Source organism: Schistocerca serialis, chromosome 2 (genome assembly GCF_023864345.2).
Source record: "Schistocerca serialis cubense isolate TAMUIC-IGC-003099 chromosome 2, iqSchSeri2.2, whole genome shotgun sequence".
Lineage (NCBI taxonomy): Eukaryota > Metazoa > Arthropoda > Insecta > Orthoptera > Acrididae > Schistocerca > Schistocerca serialis.
Genome location: NC_064639.1, coordinates 825,562,739 through 825,589,335, shown reverse-complemented (window position 1 = coordinate 825,589,335; position 26,597 = coordinate 825,562,739). Strand labels below are relative to the sequence as shown.

Here is a 26,597-nt window from a genome sequence, read left to right as displayed (position 1 = left end):
CACATCGCATTCTAAAAGGTATTTTTTAATGTGACCATACACTTTTTACTTTATTAGAAACAATGTTTTTGTCTTTGTACTGTCTAGCTATGGTCCTTATTGTTTAAATTTTTGCAGTTTTGTCATCTTACTTAAGTCTGCTTCAGATACTAACTAAAGTTTACACTAAAAAACATCACACCCCTTACATTTCTTTCACCTGCATGCTGCACATGCTTTATATATAACCTATAACCTCATTGTCCTACACCTCATTGTACTGTGTATGTATGGTGATATCTTGCTAGTAATGCTTTCCGAAAAAGTGAATCGTTTGTTTGCAAAGTAAGTGCATTTATCGTCTGTTGTCTGTTTCTCAGACTAAGACTAACGTGAAGTTATGTACAATACATCCCACAATCAAAAGAACTGCTACAATCAGTTCTTGCTAAAGCTATTTTCGTATTTTGTGTAAAACTTCCCTTCCAGAATCCGAACATCACTCCAGTCAAAGGTGTTAACTGTTGTGCCACAGAATGCCTGACAGATGCAATATTTCTGCTGACTGGCTTCTACATAGGGAATCAGCACTAAGTTCTGCCGAGAATAATTTTGTTGTGCTTTGGATCATAGCTCACAACTGATATTTGACAATCTAGTTTTTATATGGACTCATTTGCAAAAGTTCTACAGTTCCTTAGTTTTGAGTGAATTTAATGATGTTGCATAGAGCAGGGAAAAGAATGTCCATCATTGCACATATCGCCGGCTCTAAATCGATGGAGCTTAAACGCATCAACTTTCACAAGGCTTCCACTACCAGCATTCCAAAATTCCTTTCTGTTGTTATTTAAAAGCTGTAATTGCATTTTCCATTACTATATAACTAAAATGTTTGCAGTAAACTATGTAAAAACCTCGTAACTTTGGCTAATGCTCCTATAACACAAGTACAGCTTCATCTTACTCCTAGCCTGTGACATCACCAGAGCATCAGCCAGTAACAGAGCATTTTCGATCATGTAACCAGATCTTGATATTTAATGATTTTTAAGCTTTAATTACGTAAAAGTAACATATATTTTGTGCTTGATATTTAATGATTTTTAAGCTTTAATTACGTAAAAGTAACATATATTTTGTGAGAATATTGTCTGTAAGTGCTATTTAAATATTATAATCAATCACAATGACAACAAAACGAACCATATTTTTAACCTAGGAAAATAGCCTATTGTATACAACTTACGAAAGCATTAAGGCATTGGTATTAGTTGATCTTGATACAACTCTCTTGGTACCTCTTATTTCCGAGGTTCCTTTTATATGCATTTCCTCTTCAAATCCTGATTGGTCGAAGTTGAAAATAAAATTCTTTACTGAATGACGAGTCAAGTTTGTTTTCCTCATCTAAAAATTTTCAGGCCAATTCTGCAGTTTGCTGTGCATTGTTAAGTCCACATTTTGTTTGAAATTTTGTTAAATCTTCCAATTCTGTAGCACTGTTTTGGAGTTATGCAATGGAATCACTGTTATCCATGCTGAAAACAATTTGATGTGCATAATGTAGTAGATCACTGCCATACACATCCTGTAAACTGTATCAAGCATCCTTGAAACTCGCAAACAAGTATTTGTACCAAGTGCACCTTGTTCTCCCTTGAATATCTGCAAATTTTTTTTTTTTACTGTTGTGGGTGATCTTCCATGTACATAATTATGTTTAGTATCTGCTCCAAGGAGAAAGGTTATCCTTTACTGCTTTTCACTTCAGAGACAGAATTTGTAGCTATGTCCAATAAGGATGATGAACTACATGACCTGACAGCTGTTTCAGTATCACTTTCACTTGCTAAGCACATATCGACATCTTTGTACTCCTCATGTACATTGTCCACACAATCGCGTATATATGACACCACACATTCCACAGACTCATCTAGCAGAAACATTAATATTTTACCTGCCACTTCTTTCTCACACTGTGGATTCCTTTCAGATGAAATGTCAACATCAGCAACTGTTGTTGTAGATAAAATGCAATGTTTGCTTTATTTATCATAGCCATTGCTCTGATTTGTATCAACACCATTAGCACTGTTGCGAGGGACTCGTTGACTAAGCAGCTCGACTATGCTCCATAGCCTCATGCTGTGCTCACTATTGGATACCTCCAATCCCGCCACCTGTTGTCATTACAAACCAATATTGTGGCTGCATGGTAGACAATATGTGAGGTGTCAAATACCGTAAACATAATTGGCCTTTTGCAACCTTGCGCTTAAGGGGTTCCTTGTCATTGTGATCCAGATTCCAAGTTGTACTTATGAAGATCCATAGTTCAAGTACTAATAACAACTGGACCATTTACTGCACTGGGATTTGTGTATGTGAAGAGTCACAAGCAGTATCAGAGTTCAGATTGTATATAGAAGTGCTGGGTCACTGTATAAGCACTCTAAATTGCTTCAGGCATAAAGAGAAGTGATTTGTTGGTAGCGAACAGCCCCCACCTCAGCGGCACTGTCCACAGGGAGACTGGAATCCAGATTCAGTTCTAGGATCACTATTCACTAAAATAAAGAAGACTACCAAAACAAATAGGAATGTCATGCTGTTCACTGGAAATCTTAAGGGTGTCACCTCATTTGTTAAATAGGAGTAGGATTATTGCAGTTATGGAATCAGAGCTACATATAGAAGTTGTAAATCAGCTAGGACCGAACCCAGGGAAGGTACTCAAGCACACCACTGTGAATGAAGTTAAAAATAGATAGAGGGGTTATAAAAATACATGAGTATGATAGAGGTTCAAATATTGTATCAAAACTGGATGCAGGGTAAATAACTTGTGAACTGTATCCTCCTTGTAACCAACCAAAAAGGATAGTACAGTGACTGACAGAAGTAACTACTTTGTAATGACACCAGTCAACAAAAATTGGGACTATCATCAGCCCTTCTTATGCTTGCCTATCTATTTCATAAGTATTTGAGGGGATTGTTTATGATAGAATTCCACAAAGTGGTTTGCTGGCTCTATAATTTGGGCTTCCATAATGGATTATGTGTAGTTGAAGATAAGACTGGTCTCAATAATGAAATTCCTTATTAATTAATTGTAAGGAGAATCCAACACGGATTTTTTACAAACTTGCAAAGATTTTTTGACAATAAAAACACATTTTATTAATTAGTTGCTGTTAGTGCCACCAAAGTTGGTTTCCAACCCCTAGAGAATGAGACAGGAACTGAAATGTAGGGTAGCAAAGCGTAAGCTGAAATGCTTAACTTGGTTTTCAAATTTTCCTTTACAAAGGAAAACTCAGGAGAACTGCCACAATTTAATCCTCATACCACTGAAAAGAGGAGTGAAATAAGTATCAGTGTCAGTGGTGTTGATAAACAGCTGAAATCGTGAAAACTGAACAAAGCTCCAAGGCCCAATGGAATCCCTATCAGTTTCTATACTGGATTTGTGGCTGAGTTAGCCCCTCTTGTAACTGTAATCTATAGAAGATCCCGCAAACAAAAAACCACTCCCATTTTTTGGAAAAAAGTGTGTGTGTGTGTGTGTGTGTGTGTGTGTTTTTGGTGCACAGGGTGCTCAACTGTGAGGTTATCAGCACCCTTACACACTTTAAAAGAAATGAATGTGGAATAAATTACTAAAATGTGATCATATTCACTAAGACAAAGGGAAAGAATAAAAGATGCTTTACAGGAGACTAAAACACAAGTAAAATGACAAAGGAGCTAAAAGGAAGGCACAGGAGAATTCCACTGGCTGACCACTCATGTAAAATGTGGGTGAGCCAGTCACCCTGTTAACACATTAAAACCAACTCCCTAAAATCTTGGAAAAAACATTGGACAGTTCACAAAACTTTAAAACTGTACTCATATTCGTTTGAATGTTATCTGAAATAAAGGGCAGATCCATCAGCAAATCAGCTGCAGCCCGATGGTCGGAAAATAAAACACAGTCCAGTAAAATGTTGCGCACAGTGATCTGTACACCACAAGTGCCATATAGTGGAGGGTTCTCTTGCTGGAGCAAGAAGGCTTGTGTCAGAGGGCAGTGGCCTATGCGAAGACAAGTGAGCAGAACCTTGTCCTGTCTATGAGGCTGAAAGGAAGTACACCATGGCCGCGTTGTGGGCTTTACTACACAGAGTTTATTGTCTGTCACTTCCAGCCACTCATCCTCTCATTGAAGCAAGACTATGGAATCAACAGTGAGGTTATACCATGCACGTGGATGGCGCATTGAAATATCTGAGGATCATCACGTGCCTCCTTGGCTGCTAGATCTGCCCTTTCATTCCCCGCAATTCCCATGTGTCCTGGTAGCCAGCAGAAAAACACAAAAACACCTCCTTCCCCAGTCACTGTAGTTGAAGGAGGAGGGCATCCTGGATAGTCTGGGCTACATTATCTGCTGGGTACAGATGTTTCAGAGAGTGAAGGGCACTTGGAAAATCAGAAACGACAAAAAATTTAGCACAGGAAAAACATCTCATCTGCTCCAGTGCCTGCAAGATCACATATAGTTCTGCATCAAAGTCAGTAAAGTCTTGAGGCAATTGGACATTGAGGACATGATCCTGAAAAACAACAGAGCAACCAACAGAGTCCCCCGGTTTTGATCTGTCTGTAAAAAGTTACATAATGGTACTCAGATAAAATGTCAGAATGTTATCGAAGAATTCACCGATACAATGATGTTTACATAGGAAAGCCTGCTGAATATCTGCCTCTAGGAGGGTCAGGTTGTTGACAATGGACCAAAATATCTGGAATCCACACTGAGAGCAGCAAAGGAGTTGCCTGGTCTCTAACAATCAGACCAAATTATGGTTAATCATTCACTCCAGGGTCTTTCCTACACAACTCTTTAAGGAGATACTGTACTTCTTGGAGATGTGCCGTCCTTTTCTGGTTTGAGTTGTATCAGAATTGTCTCCCTCCACAAGCTGGGAAAGCTGCCTGTCTGCCATATAAGATTAAAACATTTGAGGAGGATTTCCATTGCTGCCACTGCAAGTGTCAAAGCATACATTACCAGATTTGGTTGTGACTCTCAGGCAACGCTGATTCCTGCACCAACATGGAGAAAAGAGAGTTGTAGGCCTCCGAACTGTTGGATCTGAAGTCCAACTTCCTCCTTTCTACAGCGGCATGGTAGCAGCAATGAAATGTCGGATCCTGGCTTGCATCAGCTGTAGTTTCTGCAAAATGATGAGCGATGTCTCTGGGAATTGTTTGGAGACACCCCTGTTTTGGCACTGCTGTTATTGGTAAATGACTGTTTACAGGAAATCCTCCAGTTGGCTTCCCATACTTTTGTAGAACAAATGGAACAGTTGATGGAGTCCAAAATGCTTGCCATGAACTTTTCTTACTTTCCTTAATGACGTGTTGAGCCTTGGCTCTCACGACTTGAAAGGCTGTGAGGTTGTCCACTGACGGGTGGCATTTAAACCGTCAAAGAGCAGCACGCCTGACCCACATTGCTGAATGGTACTCATCTGTCCTCCAAGGTACAGGTTGCCTCAGCAGATGACCTGAAGACTGTGGTATGGAGAAGTTAGTGGCATGATGGATCATGTGCGTAATGTGGTCTTCCCACTTCTGGATGGTGTTCAAACATGACCAACTGGCTGAACAGTGCCCAGGTAACCCTGCTGATCACCCATTTCAGTGGCTTCTGTTCAACCAATCCCCAATCCAGTAGGTGGAGTCACAGTGGGATGTGGTGAGTGGAATGAAGGTCAGCAGTTGCTTCCCACTGTGCTGAGGCAATAGTTGAGGATGACCCTGTAGCAGCTGAGAAATGCATGGGACTACCGACGTTGAGGATGCACAGCTCCCGAGACGACATGAGGTTCTCCAAGACTCGACCCCTGGGGCATGTATAGTTTGAGCCCCATAAAACATTATGGGCACTGAAATCACTCAGTAGAAGAAATGGGTGGGAGAGTTGTTCAATAAGGCCTGTGAAAGCCTCAGAGTCTATTGCATCCTGTGGAGGGAAGTACTGACTCTCATGAACTGAAGTGGTTACTTCTTGTAGGTCAGTTACTAAGGGAAGAGCAGAAGAGGGGTGTGTGTTATTGACAAACAAAGCAACACCTCCCTTGGCTCATTCTCCAGTCAGGTCATCATTACAGTGGAGAGTATAACCCTGTAGCACAGGGGCATCATCAGTAGTTTTGAAAGGTGTTTCCTGTAAACACAAATACAGGGTTGTGACTGTGCCAGAAGTTTCAGTTCCTCCACATAGGTCCTGAACCCATTCAGGTTCCACTGTAGTACAGGAGTCATCTATCATGGAGGTTGTACTTTCGTCTGCCTTTCCGCTGGAGTGGGGAGCCCACAACGGTAGGAGTTTCAGCCCTGGGGCAAGATGGTTCCCATGGGCATATTTTGCAATCTATTGGCTCTGAAGCAGAAGCAGCAGAGCCATCAAGTTGAATGACATCGACAGCATCTGACAATTTACCACCTGTTTTCGGCTATGATGGAAGCTTCCCATTTACTTTTTTGGACTGGGAGGGCTTGGGAGGAGCTATCGCAGCAGCTGTATGGGCAGTGCTGGATTTTTTACCGGGCTCTACCTTTGGAGGTACTGAAGATCCGCAGTGGTGGCAACTGTCACTTTATCTGATGTTTGCGGGAGGGCTATGGGCTCTGAAACAACTGCAGCTTGACATGTGCACTGACAAACGCAAGTACTAGTGCTGACACTAGTAACCTCCATTTGTGCAGAAGCGTTGGCTGTCAAAATATGCTTTTTAAGGGCAGAAGCAAAAGTTGTGGTGAATGTGGGAGGCTGCATGGCCTTATAGATCTTTTTGGCCTCACGATATGGGATGCGTTTCGACATCTTAATCTCCTTATCTTCCATTCTTCAAAGAAGACACTGCAGTCTCTACTCCAGAAAGGGTGTCCCCAATGCAATTTACACATCTTGGAGGGGAGCAGCAGCAAACGCCATCATAGGTGGCCTTGCCACATTTTCGACAAATGGTTTCACTCTTGCATCATAAGGTGTTGTGCCCAAAGCATTTGGTTAGGGACGTATGGCTGTATGCTCAGATGAAGAATCCCTGCCTTGATATTTTCTGGGGGTTTCATGCTATTCAAGGTAAGGATGAAGGAGTCAGATTTTATGAGATACCCATCCACACTTTTCAATATATTTTGCATGTAAATGATCCCCTCCTGAGCCCACTCATCATACAATTCCTCCTTGGGAATGTCAACAAGATCTCTACAGATTACAACACCTTAGCTATAGTTCAAGTTGTTGTGGAACTCCTTATCTATGGCATATTCCCGAAGGTACTTAAACCAACAGTGTTCCATTACACAATCATTTGACGAATTTCAGAGCACCTGCAATGCCCTCTAAACTTTTCTGAATATACAAAGGTGAAACCTTCTCAAACCTGCCCTCTTTTTTGCTTCACAATTAAAAACACGTTCTAACTAGCAGCATGCGTCCTGTTAAGCCTGAGTCAGGAGGACTGGCTACACAAGCCCTCTTGTTACACTGGATGATAGTACCGCCTACCAGCCCACCCTTCCTGCTGGGAGGTGGAAAAAAAATTTCAGAGGAACCATTTCGTTCCCACAAGCAGCTAGGGAAATAAGGGTCCACTCAGACAGAGCCCCACATGGCTTAGTAAGCCTTATACAACCGAGGTGCGGCAGGTTCCCCAGAGGTTTCCCACCAGTGACTGTTCCATCTCAACAGCCATCCATCTCTTCAGCACACAGCACACCTCAAACGGATTCTCGAAACATTGATGATGTGACACCCAACTCACACTTTTCTCACATGACATACTGAAAACTTTGGACTGAGGCAGTCACGTAAATGAAGCCCTTGTTGATTTCTGAAAAGCATTTGACTCAGTACACCATGCTTATTGTCCAAAGTACAATCACATGGGGTGTCAAGTGAAATTTGTGACTGGATTGAGAACTTTTTGATAAGGGGGATGCAGCATATTATCTTGGATTGAGGGTCATTTTCAGATGGAAAAGTAACTTCAGGTGTTTGCCAGGGAAGTGTGTCGGAGCCCTTTCTGTTCATGTTGTATATTAATGACCTTGCAGATAATATGAATAGTAACCTCAGATTTTTTTGCAGATTATGCAGTTATTTGTGAAGAAGTACTGCCTGAAAGAAGCTGCATAAATATTCAGTCACATCTTGATAAGGTTTCAAAGTAGTGCAAAGATTGGCAAATTGTGCACCTAACAAATGAAAAAATATGTAGTATCCTATGACTTCAATATCAATTAGTCACAGTTGGAATCAGCCAACTCATACTAATACCTGAATGTAACATTTTGCAGGGATATTAAATGGAATGATCACATAGGCTCAGTCATGGGTAAAGCAGGTGGCAGACTATGGTTTATTGATAGAATACTGGGGAAGTGCAATTAGTCTATGAATGAGGTTGTTTACAAATCACTTATGGGATTGGTTCTAGAATACTGCTAAAGTGTGTGGGGTCCATACCAAATAGGAGTAACAGGGGATACTGAACTTATACAGACAAGTGCAGCACAAATGGTCACACATTTGTTTGATCTGTGGGAAAGTGTCACACAGATAATGAAGGAATTGAACTGGAAGACTCTTGAAGACAGATGTAAACTCTTCCAAGAAAATCTATTAACAATGTTTCAAGAACCGGCTTTAAATGATGACTCAAGGAATATACTACAGTCCTCTACGTATCGTTCACATAGGTATTCTGAGGATAAGATTGGAATAATTACTGCACACACAGAGGCATTCAGACAATCATTCTTCCCACACTCCATAAGCAAATGGAGCAGCAAGAAACCCTAATAATTAGCCTCTGCTATTCACTTCACAGTGGTTTGTGGAGTATAGATGTAGAATTTAAAAAAAAACAATGTTTGACCTTAAACCACAGTTCCTCTAGATTTTACTTTCAGTCATTCAGTTGACACTGTCATTCAGTTTGCGTTGCTCAAATGTTTTTAATTTAAACACATCACTAGTTACGTATTTTATTCATGCTGAGCAAAACGTGTTTCGAGGATTTATTCTCGTTGTCAAGTGCAGTATTTACGTATGTACTTTTTGTGTTGTTACAAACAAACAATGCGTGTGTGTGTGTGTGTGTGTGTGTGTGTGTGTGTGTGGTTTTCTACATAAATAACCTCAAAAAGACGACTACCGTGCAAGAGACGCAGAACAACACATATTCAACCACCGTACAAAATATCTATTTACATATTTGCACATGACAACGAGAAAATTTCTTGAAAAGTGCTGTGCTAACATTGAAAAAATACGTAACTAGTGCAGTATTTCATTACTTAAATAATGAATGACAGCTGCAGGCTTTCAAAAACGTCAATTATGACATATTAAATTGAGTCAACGTTCTACTTCCCACACAGTTATCAGCTCCAGTTACATCAACGGTTTTTATTCGATAATAACCTTTCATTAGATAATAAACAAGTCCCTGACAAGTCTTTTGATGCCTGTTATGTACATAATCGATTATGTACATAATCGATTAAGAAAAGGCAAACCTATGTTTCTAGCATTTGTAGACTTAGAGAAAGCTTTTGACAATGTTGACTGGAATACTCTCTTTCAAATTCTAAAGGTGGCAGGGGTAAAATACAGGGAGCGAAAGGCTATTTACAATTTGTACAGAAACCAGATGGCAGTTATAAGAGTCGAGGGACATGAAAGGGAAGCAGTGGTTGGGAAGGGAGTAAGAAAGGGTTGTAGCCTGTCCCCGATGTTGTTCAATCTGTATATTGAGCAAGCAGTAAAGGAAACAAAAGAAAAATTCGGGGTAGGTATTAAAATTCATGGAGAAGAAATAAAAACTTTGAGGTTCGCCGATGACATTGTAATTCTGTCAGAGACAGCAAAGGACTTGGAAGAGCAGTTGAATGGAATGGACAGTGTCTTGAAAGGAGGATATAAGATGAACATCAACAAAAGCAAAACAAGGATAATGGGATGTAGTCGAATTAAGTCGGGTGATGCTGAGGGAATTAGATTAGGAAATGAGACACTTAAAGTAGTAAAGGAGTTTTGCTATTTGGGGAGCAAAATAACTGATGATGGTCGAAGTAGAGAGGATATAAAATGTAGACTGGCAATGGCAAGGAAAGTGTTTCTGAAGAAGAGAAATTTGTTAACATCGAGTATAGATTTAAGTGTCAGGAAGTCATTTCTGAAAGTATTTGTATGGAGTGTAGCCATGTATGGAAGTGAAACATGGACGATAAATAGTTTGGACAAGAAGAGAATAGAAGCTTTCGAAATGTGGTGCTACAGAAGAATGCTGAAGATTAGATGGGTAGATCACATAACTAATGAGGAAGTATTGAATAGGATTGGGGAGAAGAGAAGTTTGTGGCACAACTTGACCAGAAGAAGGGATCAGTTGGTAGAACATGTTCTGAGGCATCAAGGGATCACCAATTTAGTATTGGAGGGCAGCGTGGAGGGTAAAAATCGTAGAGGGAGACCAAGAGATGAATACACTAAGCAGATTCAGAAGGATGTAGGTTGCAGTAGGTACTGGGAGATGAAGCAGCTTGCACAGGATAGAGTAGCATGGAGAGCTGCATCAAACCAGTCTCAGGACTGAAGACCACAACAACAACATGTACATAATCATACATAAAGTGCAAGGGGGTACCCTAAACGTAACTTTTACAGCTTAAAATGTTGTTTCCCACATTTTACACAATTTTCTTTAAGTCCCTTGAAAAGTGTAAAAGTGGGGTTTCACTGTGCATAGTTCACAGAATTTCTATAAAACATTAAAAATAATGTGAAAGCAAAAGACATGCAGTGGTATACAAAATACACACAACTTACCGTAGCTGTTGCTCCAGAGTGTGGGACTGATAACAAACGGAACTAACAGTAAAAGATATGTGTTAAATCTTATGGGACTTAACTGCTAAGGACATCAGTCCCTAAGCTTACACACTACTTAACCTAAATTATCCTAAGGACAAACACACACACCCATGCCTGAGCGAGGACTTGAACCACTGCCATGACCAACTAACAGTATACACTGGAAGTACACAGATAGGGCTGCACAGATGAATACAGGTTTCCTCGATCCATGGGCGAGTGTCACAGAAGCGTTGAAAAACCAGAACTGCAGGCCCTTAAGACAGATGTGAACTATCCCGTGAAAGGATACTTACAAAGTTTCAAGAACAAGTATTAAGTGAGGAATCAAGGAATGTACTATGGCCTCCTGTGTTTGACTCCTGTAGGGAGTGGGGAGACAAAATTAGACCAATTTCTGTAAATTGAGAGACTTCCCGCACTCCATACACAAATGGAACTACTATATGGTACAATGAGAAGTACCCTCTGCCATGCACTTCAGTGGTTTCCATAATACCATGTGACTTGAACCAAGACCACAATCAGTGTGTTCTGAATTTGTGCAACTATTTGCTTCACTATTCACAATGATATGTATGAGTTTTTGCTTCACAAATTCATCTAATAATTCTATGTCCTTAATGAATAATTTTATGAAAAGGTTAGATTAATACTAACCATTTAGCAGAGATGTTGAATCACAGATGGGCACAACAACAACAATACTGTCAAACAAATAAGCTTTTTGCCAAAAAGGTCTATTTATGATTAAACATTTTATTATTTTACAATACCTTTCGCAGTACCTTTTTTATAGATTGATTTCTAGTTGTACAGTGAAGTTCTCTCTGACTGGCAAATGTTATTCAGTCTTCCTTACTTTAGCACAAAAATGGGCACACAATGTAGCAACTAAAATTTTTGATAACTTACCCAGAGATATAAAATGTCCGGCAGACAGCAAAGCATACCAAAACTTGAAAACAAACTGAAAAAGTTTCTCCTTGACAACTACTCCTGTTCAATAGAACAATTTCTATTTTTGTAATGTGTAAAAGATGGTGGGTAGGGATTACTAACTCACACCTGTTAATTTGTGAAGGGAATGTAAAATGACTCATTCCACATCATTTTGATTTATCATGCAAATGATCCATGGAAAATAAAACTAATTAATTAACATTTAGAATAACTGTGACCTATACTAGGCAAACTTAATTTCAAAGTATTTGACAGATTTTTTTAACACACTGACTGCCACATGCAAAGTGATGAATGTTTCACCACCAGATTAGTACATGGTGTGACTCTCTTCTGTGACTGAGAGCAGCCTCGTGTCAGTTAACATGTTAAGAATGGTATTGGTTCTTCATCCACCATATGAGTGTACTATATCTTTTCATTAGGTATATGATGCACACTTTTGCTAAATGTTTTATAAGGGAGTTTCACATGTACGCCTTAAGTGTAATCAGTTATTAATCTCCTTCCAACAATTTGTTATTTTTATGTTTTCTCGATATAATAATGAATATATTTCTAAATTTCAGTGAGTACATCCAAGACCACTTGCAGTATATGATGAAGGTGTTGAAATACTGTGCTTAAAAAAGAAAAGTCAAACCAGTTGAATACTTGGATTTACATCTTTCTAAGTTACGTTTAACTATAACTTCCCTATTACTGTCCAAGCATATTTCATTACCCTGTTCGTTTAATCCACATTTCAGAGGTTCTTGCAAATGATTCTGCAGCTGAAGAAATGACTGAGCACTATGAAAAGATTTATCCAATTTCTTTTCTATATGAACGAAATACAGAAAGTTCCCATACAATTAGCAAGAATCTGAGGAGTTTCTACCTTCATGATCAACCCATAACAAATAAAACAAGAAATGAACTTGGAGAAGTAAGTAAAAAAATTGGAAATCGCACGTTAGTTGCATAAGTTATGGTTATTGTACCAATTTAAGTAACTGATAATGCTTGTTGAAACTTTTCTATTTACTTTGCAGTAGCAGACAAATTGGTGATACAGATCATAGTGGTCAGAACCAGAGGCTCTTTTAACTGGCAAAAGATGAAACACATTCTGAAATGGAAACTGAAAACCACCCAGCAGCCCAGATAATCTGAAGAACAAGATGAGAGAAAATTTTTAAAAAAAGGCTATTTTAACCATAATGTAATAGGATAGACTAGTGTGGAGAGCTGTGTCAAACCAATCTCCTAACCAAAGATCACCACAAGATCGATAACAAAAAGTTTGGGATTGGCAGAGTGAGCAGTGATCGTCAGAGATACATACTGAATATACTGCAAATAAAAGCATCTACAGTAACTGAGAAAAGAGAAACTAGTTAAAGAAGAACAGGAAAACAATGAAACAAAATACCAAAGGGAATATGAGGAAAAATTATACGACAAATGAGGGGATGGGAAATGGAGAAGTGAAAAGTAAAAGACAGTGACTGATGAAGGTGATGTGAAGTTATTTGGGTGGAAGGGAACCAAGAAAGTGCTTGTACTAAGTTTCCATCTAATTTCTGAGATGCAGACATTGTAAGGAATATTGCAAAAATCTGTATGTTGCAGCCAGCACTAAGATGTCTATTAATTCACTTAGTAATCGGGCTGGAGTGAGCAGTGGTGGGCTGGTGTTTAAGAGACACTTTGCAGTGGTGGGCCACACAAATATAAACCTTATGGCATCAAATTACTCATGAAAATGAAAATGTATAGGATGTGACTAGAATGATGCAGAGCTTGTAAGAGCAATTAAAGCTACTTCGGTGGTATGGGAAGAGTAGCAAATAGGAGTTCATTTTCAGAAAATAGAAACCTGAGGGCCAAGATGACATTTGCATTCCACACCACAGCAGTGATGGAATGGCCATCCACTGCCAAATGGAATATTACTGGTTGATGAGGGATTCAACATGCAATAAAATTTAGAACTGGTTGAAAGCTGGATAGACAACATTAAAGGATATGTAATGGAAAGTTTGGAAAAGAATCAGGACCTTATCACTGAACATGAGGTGGTTAGATGTTTCAGAAAGTTCAGCAGTCCATCTTCAGCCTTGGTTCAGATGTGATCATTGTATCATAATTAAAATAAGTGACTGTTATCTGCCCCCCCCCCCCACCCTCCCCTGCCCCGTGGCCAAAGTTGCTAACATATGCCTCCATGCTAGCACTTGACTCAAAGATAGCGGATGAGAATCCTAATGATGGAAGAAATTTTCGGCACTAGTATTTGGCCAGCAAGAAAAGCAGAGGCATAAAAGTCTTGATCATGGGACTTTGCACAAGTGTCCTTGATTAAATACAAAATGTCTTTGCAGTCTCTCATGGAGTGAGACCATAGGACACTGTTGATGGTGAGCCACCTGTTGAATGAGGATCATAAACTCAGTGGCCCCTTAGTGTTATTCGAGAGGAGTAGGGTATGTGCCATCACTGGGTTTCAGCCTCTCTTTTCTCTCATAGTCATCATTCAATACAAACATGACACCACACTACCATACACACACAATCCATTATAGTCACTTACACCCAACAGATACAAGGAAGATACAGTTATTACACGCAATGAGAAAAGGGTGTGCACAGACAAAGAAAACCCTTTCTCATTAAGAGGCAGAAAGTATCCTTCAGGGTCTTCTAGCCAACCAGGCTATACAACTCTTTGATAGGTGCTTCTTGGATGCAAGGAAAAGAGAAATTCTCTGGTTCACAGATTCCAAGCCACTCGCCTAAGGTCAAATCGTGACTGACTACAATGAATAGAAAGGTGATCACGTTTTCTTTCAAGTGGGCAAAGACAGATTAAAAAAACCAACACGTAAATAGGCAATTCACATGAGAAATACTGGTGTAAAGGGTTGGCATCAAAGGTGACTACTAAGGTGCAGAAGAGGTATGAACAGAGATTTGTATAATGCCTTTAATATATGAATGAAGGCACTCTGACAATATATTACTGGACTTGAGCAATCAAAATAGATTTATACTGAGTGTTTAGCTTTATGTTCCTTTTGAACGGATGAGGAGGAAAAGGGAGTGTAAGAACTGCTGCAGATTCAAACAGATTATTTGTATTTTGACAAATGTCCAGTTTCTGAAACTAATGGGAGATTTTTTTTCAACATATACAAATTAAAGGTAAAGCAAATGAGTACAGGAAAATATCTGATGGCTTTCAAAGTTTAGTAGCATATAGCCTCCACCATGCAGTTTCCAGTGTCTTGTCAAGGATTTACGTGAATAAGCTTGCGAATCATGACAGGAGCTTGGAATCCTTACGTATTTTTGGTAATGTGTTTGATCCACTGGCATAGTGTCTTGATTGCAGAACCTGTAAGTGGAAGTACGTCAGAAAAGTAACACCCCATTGATGAGATCCTTAGAGACGGAGTATGAAATCAGACTGGACATGGGTAGGGCAGGAAATCGGCCCTGGCCTTGTCTGAAGAACCATTCTGTCTTCTGCCTGCAGTAATTTGGATAAACAATCAATGAGAAACCTAAATCTGTATGGTCAAATGGAAATCTGAATCTTCCCTTTCCGGAATGTAAGCTAAAGTGTCAGAGTTATTACAGATATTTCTTCAAACACAGTTATTGGTTAAGTATCCCAGTAACAGTATTGGCCCCCATTGTCTTCTAGAAAGTTATGATAGAGCCATCCAATGCTGAATCAAATGTCCCAAGTCCTTCAAAGTTGACAGGCATCTAGGATACAAACTGTAAAAGTATACAGGATAGTTCATGGAATTCTAAAACGTGGTAAGTCTTGAGAGAGATGGTGAGGGAGTTCAAGCAAGTGAAATCTATGAAAGCTGTCCATGAAATACAGATGTAACGATACAGTTTTATCAGCGATAATGGCTATTTGTTGGGTAATGTGTTACCATGTGTGCCACATATAGAAAGACACTGGCTATAACGCTGTATGTTGTTACAGTAAACATGAACAGTGATGCTAGAAGTGACCATCGATCTCCTTCCCCACCACCTATTAGCCTTAAGACACATCCTGCTACTGCTGTATAAGATTCATGTGTTATTTTATAATCAGAGAGATCAGTTTCAGTTGGATTGGCAACGATATCAACAGGGACTTAGACCTGTAGCACTGCATACAAAGGAGACTTGAAAAACAGGAAATTAGTTCCTGGGAGCTTGAGATTTTATAATGAAATGTCAAAGTTATTAGTTTATGTAACTGCTACTGCCTAGTAAATTCAAACCTTTCATATCTATAATTACACTGTAATTCGATTAAGGTGACATATGAGGTAACTTTCACACTTTGTTTTAACATAAATGTATAGCAGCTCTTTCCAATCAGTGAGTTTCTGGCACATATGCAATGCAATGCATGTTTGTTGCCCTACTACACCTAGAGGCTAAGTATCGCTGGATGGCTGCCCAGCAGCGGCTTTGCATAATATGTATGCACTATTCCACTATGAACTAAGACTTTAGTGTATTGTGGAGCAGACATATTATTGTATGTTACCTTTAAAATAAGATCACTTTTCTTTCAGCTGTACGCTGATTCAATTACGATATTCCCAGTATATCGATCGGCTCGAATGCTATCCAAAAGAAATACATTTCCAGTGTATTACTACCAGTTCACTTATCAGGGAAGATACAGTTGGGTGGATGCACCTGGAACTACTACACCTTACGGTATGCAAAGTTTAGAGAAACTGCAGAATGAGCATTAAAAAAATCCGGCTTTTGCCTCAATCTGAGTTTTATTTTTAATGGAATAATACAAATATATTTCTTTTTCTTTCATGTAAAGGTGTTGTGCATCATGATGATCTAATTTACTTATTCTACATTTCGACGCTTTTCCCATTCTTTAATAAAGATGACCCTGAGTACGTAACAGTCAAGAGAATGACTAAAATGTGGTCCAATTTTGCCAAATCAGGGTAAGTTGCAATAAAACTAATTACATTCATCATAATATTTATTGCTAATGTGAAACACTCAGAAGTTATCCATGCTAAATGTTTCTTCTTCAGGTATCGAGAAATACACTGCATCCTTACCCCTCCCCACCCATGCCTCCTCCTTACACCCACCACCCGGTTGCTTCTCCCATCATGCACTGCTGCGCAGTCTAGTCTTAGCAGCCAGAGGCTATGGTCATGCATGTGTGAGTTGTGTTTGTGTGCACGCACCACACACAGTAATGCCAACAACTTAAATGATTATGTACACTGCAACTGTCCTCACGTATGGTTCCATGACCTCTTAGACCACTAATTACTGGTGTTCCGTATGAAGCATCAGAGCACATAACACTTTTCTCCTGCTGTTAGGATTGCAATGGCAGCATGAAATATGGTTACATGCTTTACATATTTTTACATGAACAGTAGCAACTTAAGTATAGAGTTGAGATCTGATACTGACTATCGCATCTTAGACTTGTTCATAATCTTAAGATGTAAATTCTAAATGAATTGTCTCCCCTTTTCCCATTCTTTCTGCAGTCAAGCTGAATATCCCATTCCTTGAGTCACTGGAGTATAAATGCTTATCTTACAACTGTTATCAAAAACCATAATCCTTGAAATTTACACCATTGCAGTAGAAAGTCCCTGTTTGTATATAAATAATGGAAGAAGCAAAGGCAACAACTCTCATTTAGTTGAAACACTGAGGGGTTGATAGGCACTAATAATGTTGCCAAGCTTTTGGGTGACATCATTCTTCAGAGCTAACTATTGCAGCATGCATGTGCATACTAAATGTTTGAAACATTCAGAGAATTGACCGTAATACGCAAATATTAGCTGTCCGATTCCACGATTGCTACATTATCCAGGCTAGCAATCTTGTACTGGCCGTGCAGATCAACCACACTCAAAGTACGTAGTGAGTTGTTACCTTTATTCCCTCCATTATTATTATTAAAATTAAAATTTTTAATTTAGTAGTTGGGCGGAGAAAAATCACCAATATTACAATCTAAGAAGCAGCTAGCTATGAACATTATGCAAAAGGAAACTCCATCAGGATTTTGGACAGACTGCAATCACTGAAACTGACAGCTAATATTAGCATATTGTGATCTGCTGTCTGAATGAAAGGGTCATTTTCAAATGTCTGATGATGCCTGTCTTCAGTCTAATCTATTTACTGTATACACATTAATTTCAACAGTGTATGGCAGGGCAACATCCTATCAGAAACTAAAGTGAAAATTAAAAATTCAACTAAACTTTCATGTTTTAGCAATCCAACGTCAGAGAAGGATGACACAGTAAATGTGGATTGGAAACCACTTACAGCATCACAGAAACAATATATGGAAATAGGCTCACAACTCACAATGAAGAAGGGTTTATACTACTATGATCGCATGTCTGAATGGAGCAAACTTTTTCCACTGCCCTGTGTTAGTGCTCACAAATGATATCCTTGGTCTATTTTGAATTAATTGTGATTAAAAAGTATTTAACACACTGAAGCATATTTTACAAATACACTAAAAATATTTTACTTGGTGCTGTCTGGCTTTTGACAATGTATTTAAGTTAAATGAATAAAAAATCGGTTTAAACAGCTTCTTTTTATTAACTGTGTAAACTTTAATGTTTACTGTGATCTAAATTTCATGTGATTTTTTTGGTGTGAATTTATTGCTATTCCCACTTAGTATTACCATATTAACTCGAATCTAAGCCGCACTTTTTTTCCGGTTTTTGTAATTAAAAAAACTGCCTGCGGCTTAGAATCGAATGCAAAGTAAGCAGAAGTTCTGAAAAATGTTGGTAGGTACCGCTACAACTAACTTCTGCTGTCGAATATATGTAGCGCTACACAAGCATGCTTTGCAGGCACAAAGATAAATACTGGCGCCAAAACCTCTGCGTCAGTAAATAAATTAAAAGAGAAGTTAGAAGAATGTAAACATTATACCATGTATTCTTTCATGTTTGCTGCTATCTCATTTAAATTCTGTCTGCCTAATAAACTACGAAACTAGAGTGAGACAACAGCAAATGTGGAAGAATATACGTATCATGTCATGTTTATATTCGTATAATTCTTATGCTGAATAGTGATACAGTCAGAAATGAAGCACGGCAACTGACCAGATTTTTAAATCTAAGATGACTCTAATTTCTGTGCAGAATGTAATTTACTAAAGAGGCGTCTGCAAAGATTTTCAAACGGAGAAAAATTTTCGCTAAACTCTCGTTCAGAACACCTTCTATCATATGCAGTCTATTATTTGGTCCTTGTTGGTCATTATCAAAGAAAGCAGCAGTGTAAGTAATAACAAATAGCAGTCTCTTGCCATTGTTTCGCTTATGACACAATTCCTCCCTCTCTTTTTTTTTTATTGTAAGCCGCAGTAGTGCGCACAAAAGCAAGCCATGCCGCAAGCGGCGACAGGTCGTAAACACTCATTATCAGAATGCGACAAACAATGCATGACACAGTAGAATAATGCATTTTCATCTTAGAGTGACTTAACACCTACAACAAAGAGAATGACACTTATAAGATCAAAGCAAAATAAGCAATCGATTCAAACCAGACTAAGCACGTGAAAAAGGAAGGGTACCCGTATAAATACGGACGGAGCACCTGACACATAGCAATGAATAGTTGCGTGGAGATAGCAGCAATTGCTTGTACATGATTACTTACTAATATTATAACTTCACAGTGTAAATTGCCCTGAAGATGACCCCATCACGGGTTGAAACCGGTTGGCGACAAAATAAATAATGTGATTGTGACTGTCATTTTGGTTAATTGACATAGGAATGGCTACTTGGTAAAGCTTAACCGTTAAGCTTACGACTCGGGCCAAACTACTGTAGCTGTATCTTCATTCATTCGGCCTCAATTGTGTCTCATGTTAGGGTGGTCTAAAACTTTTCTCTCCCCTTGAATTTTGAGTCTCAAATTTCAGGTGCGGCTTAGATTCAGGAATTTTTTTTTTCCTTGATTTCGAGTCTCATTTTTCAGGTGTGGCTTAGATTCGAGTAAATACGGTACCTCCCCCAATTTTTCATTATGGAAACTGTTTACACATGGAATCCACATTGCTGGTAATTTTTCTGAGACTGGCGTAGAATTATCGTACATTCTTTCGCACTATCATGAAAGTGTTTGTATACTTTAATTTGCTGTTACCTTACAAGATAGTATTGTATGACAATGCAATTAAAGTAAATTATCAACCTATAGGAATCACTGAAAATATTGTGCTACAGTAACTCATATCAGGCAACATGTATTACAGAAGTTTCATGTTCTAATACTTATATGCACGTGTATTTCCTATATTGCTGCTTGGACTAAACCATAATTGCCAATCATGACACAATGCCATTGTTTACAAACACACTAACTTTACCAAATTCCAGAAAAAAGTTTATTAATGTGGCACAGAGATATGTGTAGCAAACCCTTAGAAGATATAAGACAGAAATTTTCCAGAATACACATGTTACAACAGCTCACTACAGAAGATACTACTGAGTGATCTGGAATTAAAACCAGTGTTGGTGCACATTCCAGCGATGAGGATAATTCAGTATAAAAAGAAAAGCAAGGAGGCTATACACACATTTATTACAAACATTCAAAGTAAAATGAGAACATGTAATTACATTACAATGTACACATATAAAAAATACTATGATTTGTACTGAAGATGATGCATTTACACAACATGGACTGGGAAACAATACAAAAATAAAAGCAATAAATACTTCACCAGTGTTATTAATGGAAATTTAATATTGAGCAAAACACACACACACACACACACACACACACACACACACACACTGATGTGATTTTCAAATGGTTTTCCTCAGTCAGTGGCTATCTGATAACCAGACTGGTCACACTGTGTACTAGTTTTGTTCAGCAGCTGCTTGCTGATTCCTCCGCATCTCTTCATTCTGAAGTTGTTCAAGTGTCAACAGTGAAACTCCCAGCTGGTCCTCACGGCTAAATGGTTGTGCCATTTGTCTCAGCCATCGTTTAGCGATCTGGGAGAAAGTAAAGGCACACATTCACAATCAGAACTTTGGAAGCTCTTGTAATATTTATAATACTGGGCATACACTATAGCCAACAATATTTGTAGTTCTTCATTCACAAATTTCTCATTGGGCATTCTTTTAAAGGGATACACTTGACTAACATGTCTGCACAGTGGCGCATGTGGATAAAGTTGAAGCTATGGCAATCAACAAATTGAATAACTACTCAAACTAGAAAAGTTTGCAAAGTACGATGATACACAGAACATAAGATTGGGAAGTGAATGGTGGATCAGAATGACAGAAGAGGAAAATAAAAGGCAAAAGAAACAAAACTAAAATGCACAGTTGAAGGAATGCCACTCAGCACAGAATGTGTGGCAGCAGGGACAAGAATAATGGCATGAACAGTAGTTAATTGCAAAAGAATGAACAACACCTACTGTACTGTTTTGCTGCAGTGGTTTGTTGCTTTTGCAACTAGCATTGTAATTTCATAGAAAATCATTGGTACTCTTGTGAGAAGAATATTCAGAATGCTAGTTCAGCAAGGCACATTTGAGAGCTTCTGTGGAGTTTGGAGAGCAGAAGAGAGGTAGTGACAGGCTGAACCTTTACACTTCCTACAAGTTATGCCTGCAACTCTCATTCAGAATGTGCATTGTTCACAAGACAAAGTCTTGTTTTAAATACTGGTCTAGCAGACTGAGGTAATCTTAAAGTGCATTTGAAAGCCCCTTTTAATTATTTAAAAATATTATAATTGAAATGTTGAGAGCCTATTAACCAAAACACCACGTATTTACCATGTAATGTCATCTGCATAACTGGTCTAAATGATAAATGTTATCTGTATGTTAATTCTAAAACAAGATTCTTGAACTAAATTCAAATTAGTGCTCTTCAAAGAGTATACACACACACACAAAACCATTTTATAAAAATCTTTTTGAATTACCTGGATAGCTTCTTCTGTTGAAAGATTACATAATGAATCTTTGAGATGTTCTTGTATCCACTTTGGTAATTTGCTGCGCTTATCCTGGCGTGAGAATCTCTTAAAGATACAAAATCATCACTGAATACTTTTTTTGTAAAGTAATAAACTGAGATTATCAACACGAAATACACAAAGTCACTTACCTTGTCAGCAAATACCATTATACCATAGTCAGTTTTACCACGCAGTGCACGACCCACGCACTGGGCTGCATGTCGCATTGCATCAAAAGTGAGGAAGTCATTCTCCCTTATCTGTGAAAATGTGTTTTTGTAGATTACAATTCATAAGTAATAATGGAAGCATCCAGAAAATGAGGTAGCTTGAAATTTGAGCAAAATATAATGGATAAATGAAGGAAACTGCTGAAGAACTTTAACATGAACTGTGTGAGTTTGGATTCTGTAACTTAAAACTGTCTGGAAATGTGTGCACATTTATCTGTCTTTAAACAAATAACTACCAACTGGAGAGAATTCAGTTATGCACAGAGTGAAATGTAACATTGAAGGAGCTAAGATTGTAGAAGCAAAACATGAGGTTTTTACATTGACAACTTGTATCATAAAAGAAGAGATGATAAATTTGTACATAGGAATGTTTTCTGCCAAAGTAAAAACTAAAAATATTTCATTTGAAGACAGCAACATTAAGACTAAATAAACGCAGAAAATATACAAGACTGCACACTTAAAAGCACTACAATCTATTTGTGCTGTGACAAATGCCATAAAAGTAGTGAACACATAATGAGGTAAGAAGTGGGGTGATGGTCAGTTATGAGAAAAAGTGTGGCACGTAATGTTTCACTGGAAAGTAGCTTCATTGTGCTGATTTGGTCTGTCAGATGCAGTTCAAAGTGCTCACTGACATTTAAACTGATTTTCATCTGCTTGCCACTGCAGTGATCACTATAGAGTGCCATACAACACATGATATACTACACAGACAAGCGAGGTGGGTACATTTCCATGTACAACAATTTCCTGAGACAGTCTCAGTGGTAGAAAAAGTGTTCTCAAGTGGAGTACAGCACATGCAGCACTTTCACTTATCAAGAGAGAAAGGTTGGAGAATTTGATACAAAATGCATTGTCATGTACAGTTTCAAATAAAAATCTTATTCACTGTGGATACATACCTGGAACTGGTCTCTTAGGTACTCCAACCGAGCCTTCAGGATGCGTGATTGTGTATACACATATGGTATTCCGAACATGAGCACAGCTCTGCCTAAATGGTGATCGAAGTCGACACCTTCTGACACTTTGCCTCGTGCGACAGAAAGAAGTACTGCACCACGCCCACTCTCACATGCCTGTAAGGGATTTTAAAAAATCTACAGATTTCACACCTCTTTCATTAAGCCATAGGTCATGTACTAATGTCTTAGTCACAGAATACTGACAATGAAAGGAAAAATTTCTATATAATCCTGGTGCACAGTTTAATTATGGTGTACATTCCAAAGACAAGAAGTTCCACTAAGATGGCTCTACCTTCCTGGATCACAAAATTTCATCACATACTCTTACCTAATACAATGAACCCCATTTTTACACTTTTCAAGGGACTTCAAAAAATGGTGTAAAATGTGGGAAAATGTAAAATGTAGGAAATAACATTTTAAGCTGTAAAGGTTACGTATAGGATACCCCCTTGCCTTTATGAATGATATCTGTACATTAGAGGCATCAAAAGACTTGTCAGGGACTTGTTTATTATCTAATGAAGGTTTATTATCTAACAAAAACCGCTAACGTAACTGGAACTGATAACTGTCTGGGAAGTAGGAATGTTTGACTCAATTTCCTATGTCATAATCAATGTTTTTGAAAGCCTGCAGCTGTCATTCATTTAAATGATGAAATACTGCACTAGTTACGTATTTTTCATGCTTAAAATGACACTTTTTGAGAATTTTTCCTGTTGTCAAGTGCAAATATGTAAATAAGTACTTTGTATGGTGTTTGAATATGTGTTATTCTGCATCTCTTGCACTGTAGCTGTCTTTTTGAGGTTATCAGGTACTGTGCCTCATCAGTTATGTACAAAACCACACACACACACACACACACACACACACACACACACACACACACACACATTGTTTGTTTGTGTAACATCACAAAAGATACATGCGAAAATACTGCATTTGAGTACCAGAGTAATTTTCGAAAGACGTTTTGCTCAGCATGAATAAAATACCCAAACGGTTGAACAACACAAAGTGAATGACGGTGTCAACTAGTGCTCCAAGTGGCCAAACGCCGAAACATGCTAAGTATGGTTCGACGAAGGTGTCACGATGATCATAACAATCACAAAAATGTGTTTGCGCATTAGCGACAGTTAGGAAATGGTTGTGATTGGTCTAATATCTTCATTCAAATGAACCTAGTTACTCACATCAGCCACCACGCCAATTAGAGCTTGGCAGCAGCGGGAGATACGGCATGAATTGTTCCAATTTTTACACATTTACTGGTTCAAATCCTCTGAGTAGAGTGCCCTGGTGTCAAGGAACTTAACCATGTAATATTTGTAAACACTACTGGATGGACAACATTATGCCAGCATCATTTTTTTCTCCACAAACATTTTTTCATAATGTGTAAATCGCGGGAAAATTATAAATATGTTCACGCAAAATCAGGTGCAAATTAACATTGTGGGCACATAAAATTTGATGGGACCGATAAAAAACGGTGGGAAAATGTTAATTATGTGAAGATAGATGGGGTTATACTGTATATTATTGTCATGTTAACACAAAATATTGCAGGGAAGACAGAATCAGGTCCGTTGATAATGCATACTAACCCATATGGAGAAAGATAAATATTTCTTAGCTAGGACATACGTGAAGGCATCAGTGTGTAACTTCCATATTAACAGAGAGCGCCACAGAGAGCAAAAGCAGACCCATACACTGCCTGAGAAATGGTTTGTGGATCTTGATACATACTGTATTTAAAAATTTAATTAGATGCAGTTAATGATGATAAAAGCCTCAATGTACTAGAGCACCACCAAACATATCAGTTAGTGGAGTGAATCGGCTTTATCTTTCTAATAAGAAGGTGAACTACCACATTAGTCATTTGTGGTAAGATGTGTCCTAAGAACACTTTTCACTGGCGTTAGAACAGTGGTGGTGAACAAAGTTTCTGAACTTGACAACACCCTCACTTTTTACCCTCAGACTATTTTCTCTGTGGGTTATGTTGTAAACTAAATTTGCCAATTTCCTGTCACGGTCAAATCACATTCCTGATGAAGAGGTGATGCGTCAAGTGTGGATAGAGTTTACATAACGTAGCATGTCTCCAAAAATGTGCATACTAAAGTGGACTGCAGATGAAGAAGAAACAAAAAGAGTTAATGCATCACATAAACCACAAATTATATTTCAACAACTTGTTTCATTGCAAATTGCCTTCTTGAATGTTCTGAACTATCTAGCTAAAAGTAATACACCAAATGATCAGAATAGGTTCAAGAAGATTTTGTATACCAGATTACTCAATTTCAAATGTGTCAAAAGGAAAAAAAAAATTGTGAATTGGCCAGAATTTATAAAAACACAGCAAAATTTCCTCATATAATACTTCTAAAAGTAGGAAGACTATAGCTATGCTAAAGGTTATCATATTCATGTTAAAAATAATAAAGCTGCTGGTGATAATGGCTCACTGCCCATTAAACTAAAGAAAAATCAATATATCTAGATAGGAAAGTTCTGGCAAAATGTAAATACTCTAGCAATAAAGGAGACCACTCATTGAATAGCAGATGCACTGAGTCATCAACAGGCATGCATAAAAGAGAAAGAAAACTTTTGGGAGAAATCCTTTGTCAAGCTACAGCACAAAACACAAACACATATAGATGGGGTGGGGGAGGGGGAGAGGGAGAAGGGGAGAGGGAGAGGGAGAGGGAGAGGGAGAGGGAGAGGGAGAGAGAGAGAGAGAGAGAGAGAGAGGCAGGAGACAGGAAAGGGATTTTTTTTTTTTTTTTGGAGGGAGGGAGGGGGGGGGGGGCGGTAGGCAGCCAGTGGCTTGGAGGGAAGCAGCAGGTTTGGTAGTTAGGAATACGGGATAGGAGGGGTGGCAGGTGTGTGGGCTAGGCACATGATCAGTGGTGGCTTCTTCAAAATTTTACCAATGTGTTACAATGTGGTGTTCAATAGCCTTTTGATTTATAAGGACAGTAATCTTAACTAGATTCATGTATTAATTTTACATGTATAAACTGACCTGTTAAAATATTTTTAAATTTTGTAATCACTTGTTAAACATTGCAAAGAATAGAAGTAAATGAAGAATAAATCACAGTAGTAGCGGGAACTGAACCCATGCTGACTAACTGCCAGTCGGTGTGATTCACCATTGTGCTACCGAGGCATTATGTAAACTGCAGCCCAAAAATCCCTCTTACTCTATGCGTAAATCCTTAGAGAAGGTTTTACTTTTTGTAACACCCACTCAGACAAAATACACTAGAAACCTGAAAGGGTCATCTATCAGCTTCTGCTCACATAATCTGAGCCAAATCGATGAGCTTTGTCCCACACCTTCCTGTTGTTAGATTTACATTTGGAGTAGATCCACCTAACTCTTTAACTCTTACTTTCTCCTTC

The 26,597-nt window shown here is 38.5% G+C and overlaps 2 protein-coding genes across 4 annotated transcripts in view; one reads left to right on the top strand and one right to left on the bottom strand.

The window, feature by feature from the left end:
- LOC126458075 (juvenile hormone esterase-like) overlaps window positions 1-18,489 on the top strand; it is a 179,036-nt gene extending 160,547 nt beyond the window's left edge. For 2 of the 3 annotated variants that reach the window (XM_050094890.1, XM_050094891.1), the window contains exons 7-10: window positions 12,643-12,821; window positions 16,468-16,615; window positions 16,734-16,866; window positions 18,179-18,489. In XM_050094890.1, coding sequence (XP_049950847.1) covers window positions 12,643-12,821; window positions 16,468-16,615; window positions 16,734-16,866; window positions 18,179-18,359 — 641 coding nt within the window. In that variant the 3' untranslated portion in view covers window positions 18,360-18,489. The remainder of the gene's footprint in view (window positions 1-12,642; window positions 12,822-16,467; window positions 16,616-16,733; window positions 16,867-18,178) is intronic. The other variant, XM_050094889.1, reaches the window with a different exon arrangement.
- A 2,030-nt stretch (window positions 18,490-20,519) lies between these two features.
- LOC126458074 (general transcription and DNA repair factor IIH helicase subunit XPD) overlaps window positions 20,520-26,597 on the bottom strand; it is a 48,688-nt gene continuing 42,610 nt past the window's right edge. Inside the window, exons 12-15 of the mRNA XM_050094888.1 lie at window positions 23,097-23,273; window positions 22,099-22,209; window positions 21,914-22,012; window positions 20,520-20,961 (exon numbers count right to left, since the gene is read on the bottom strand). Coding sequence (XP_049950845.1) covers window positions 20,824-20,961; window positions 21,914-22,012; window positions 22,099-22,209; window positions 23,097-23,273 — 525 coding nt within the window. The 3' untranslated portion in view covers window positions 20,520-20,823. The remainder of the gene's footprint in view (window positions 20,962-21,913; window positions 22,013-22,098; window positions 22,210-23,096; window positions 23,274-26,597) is intronic.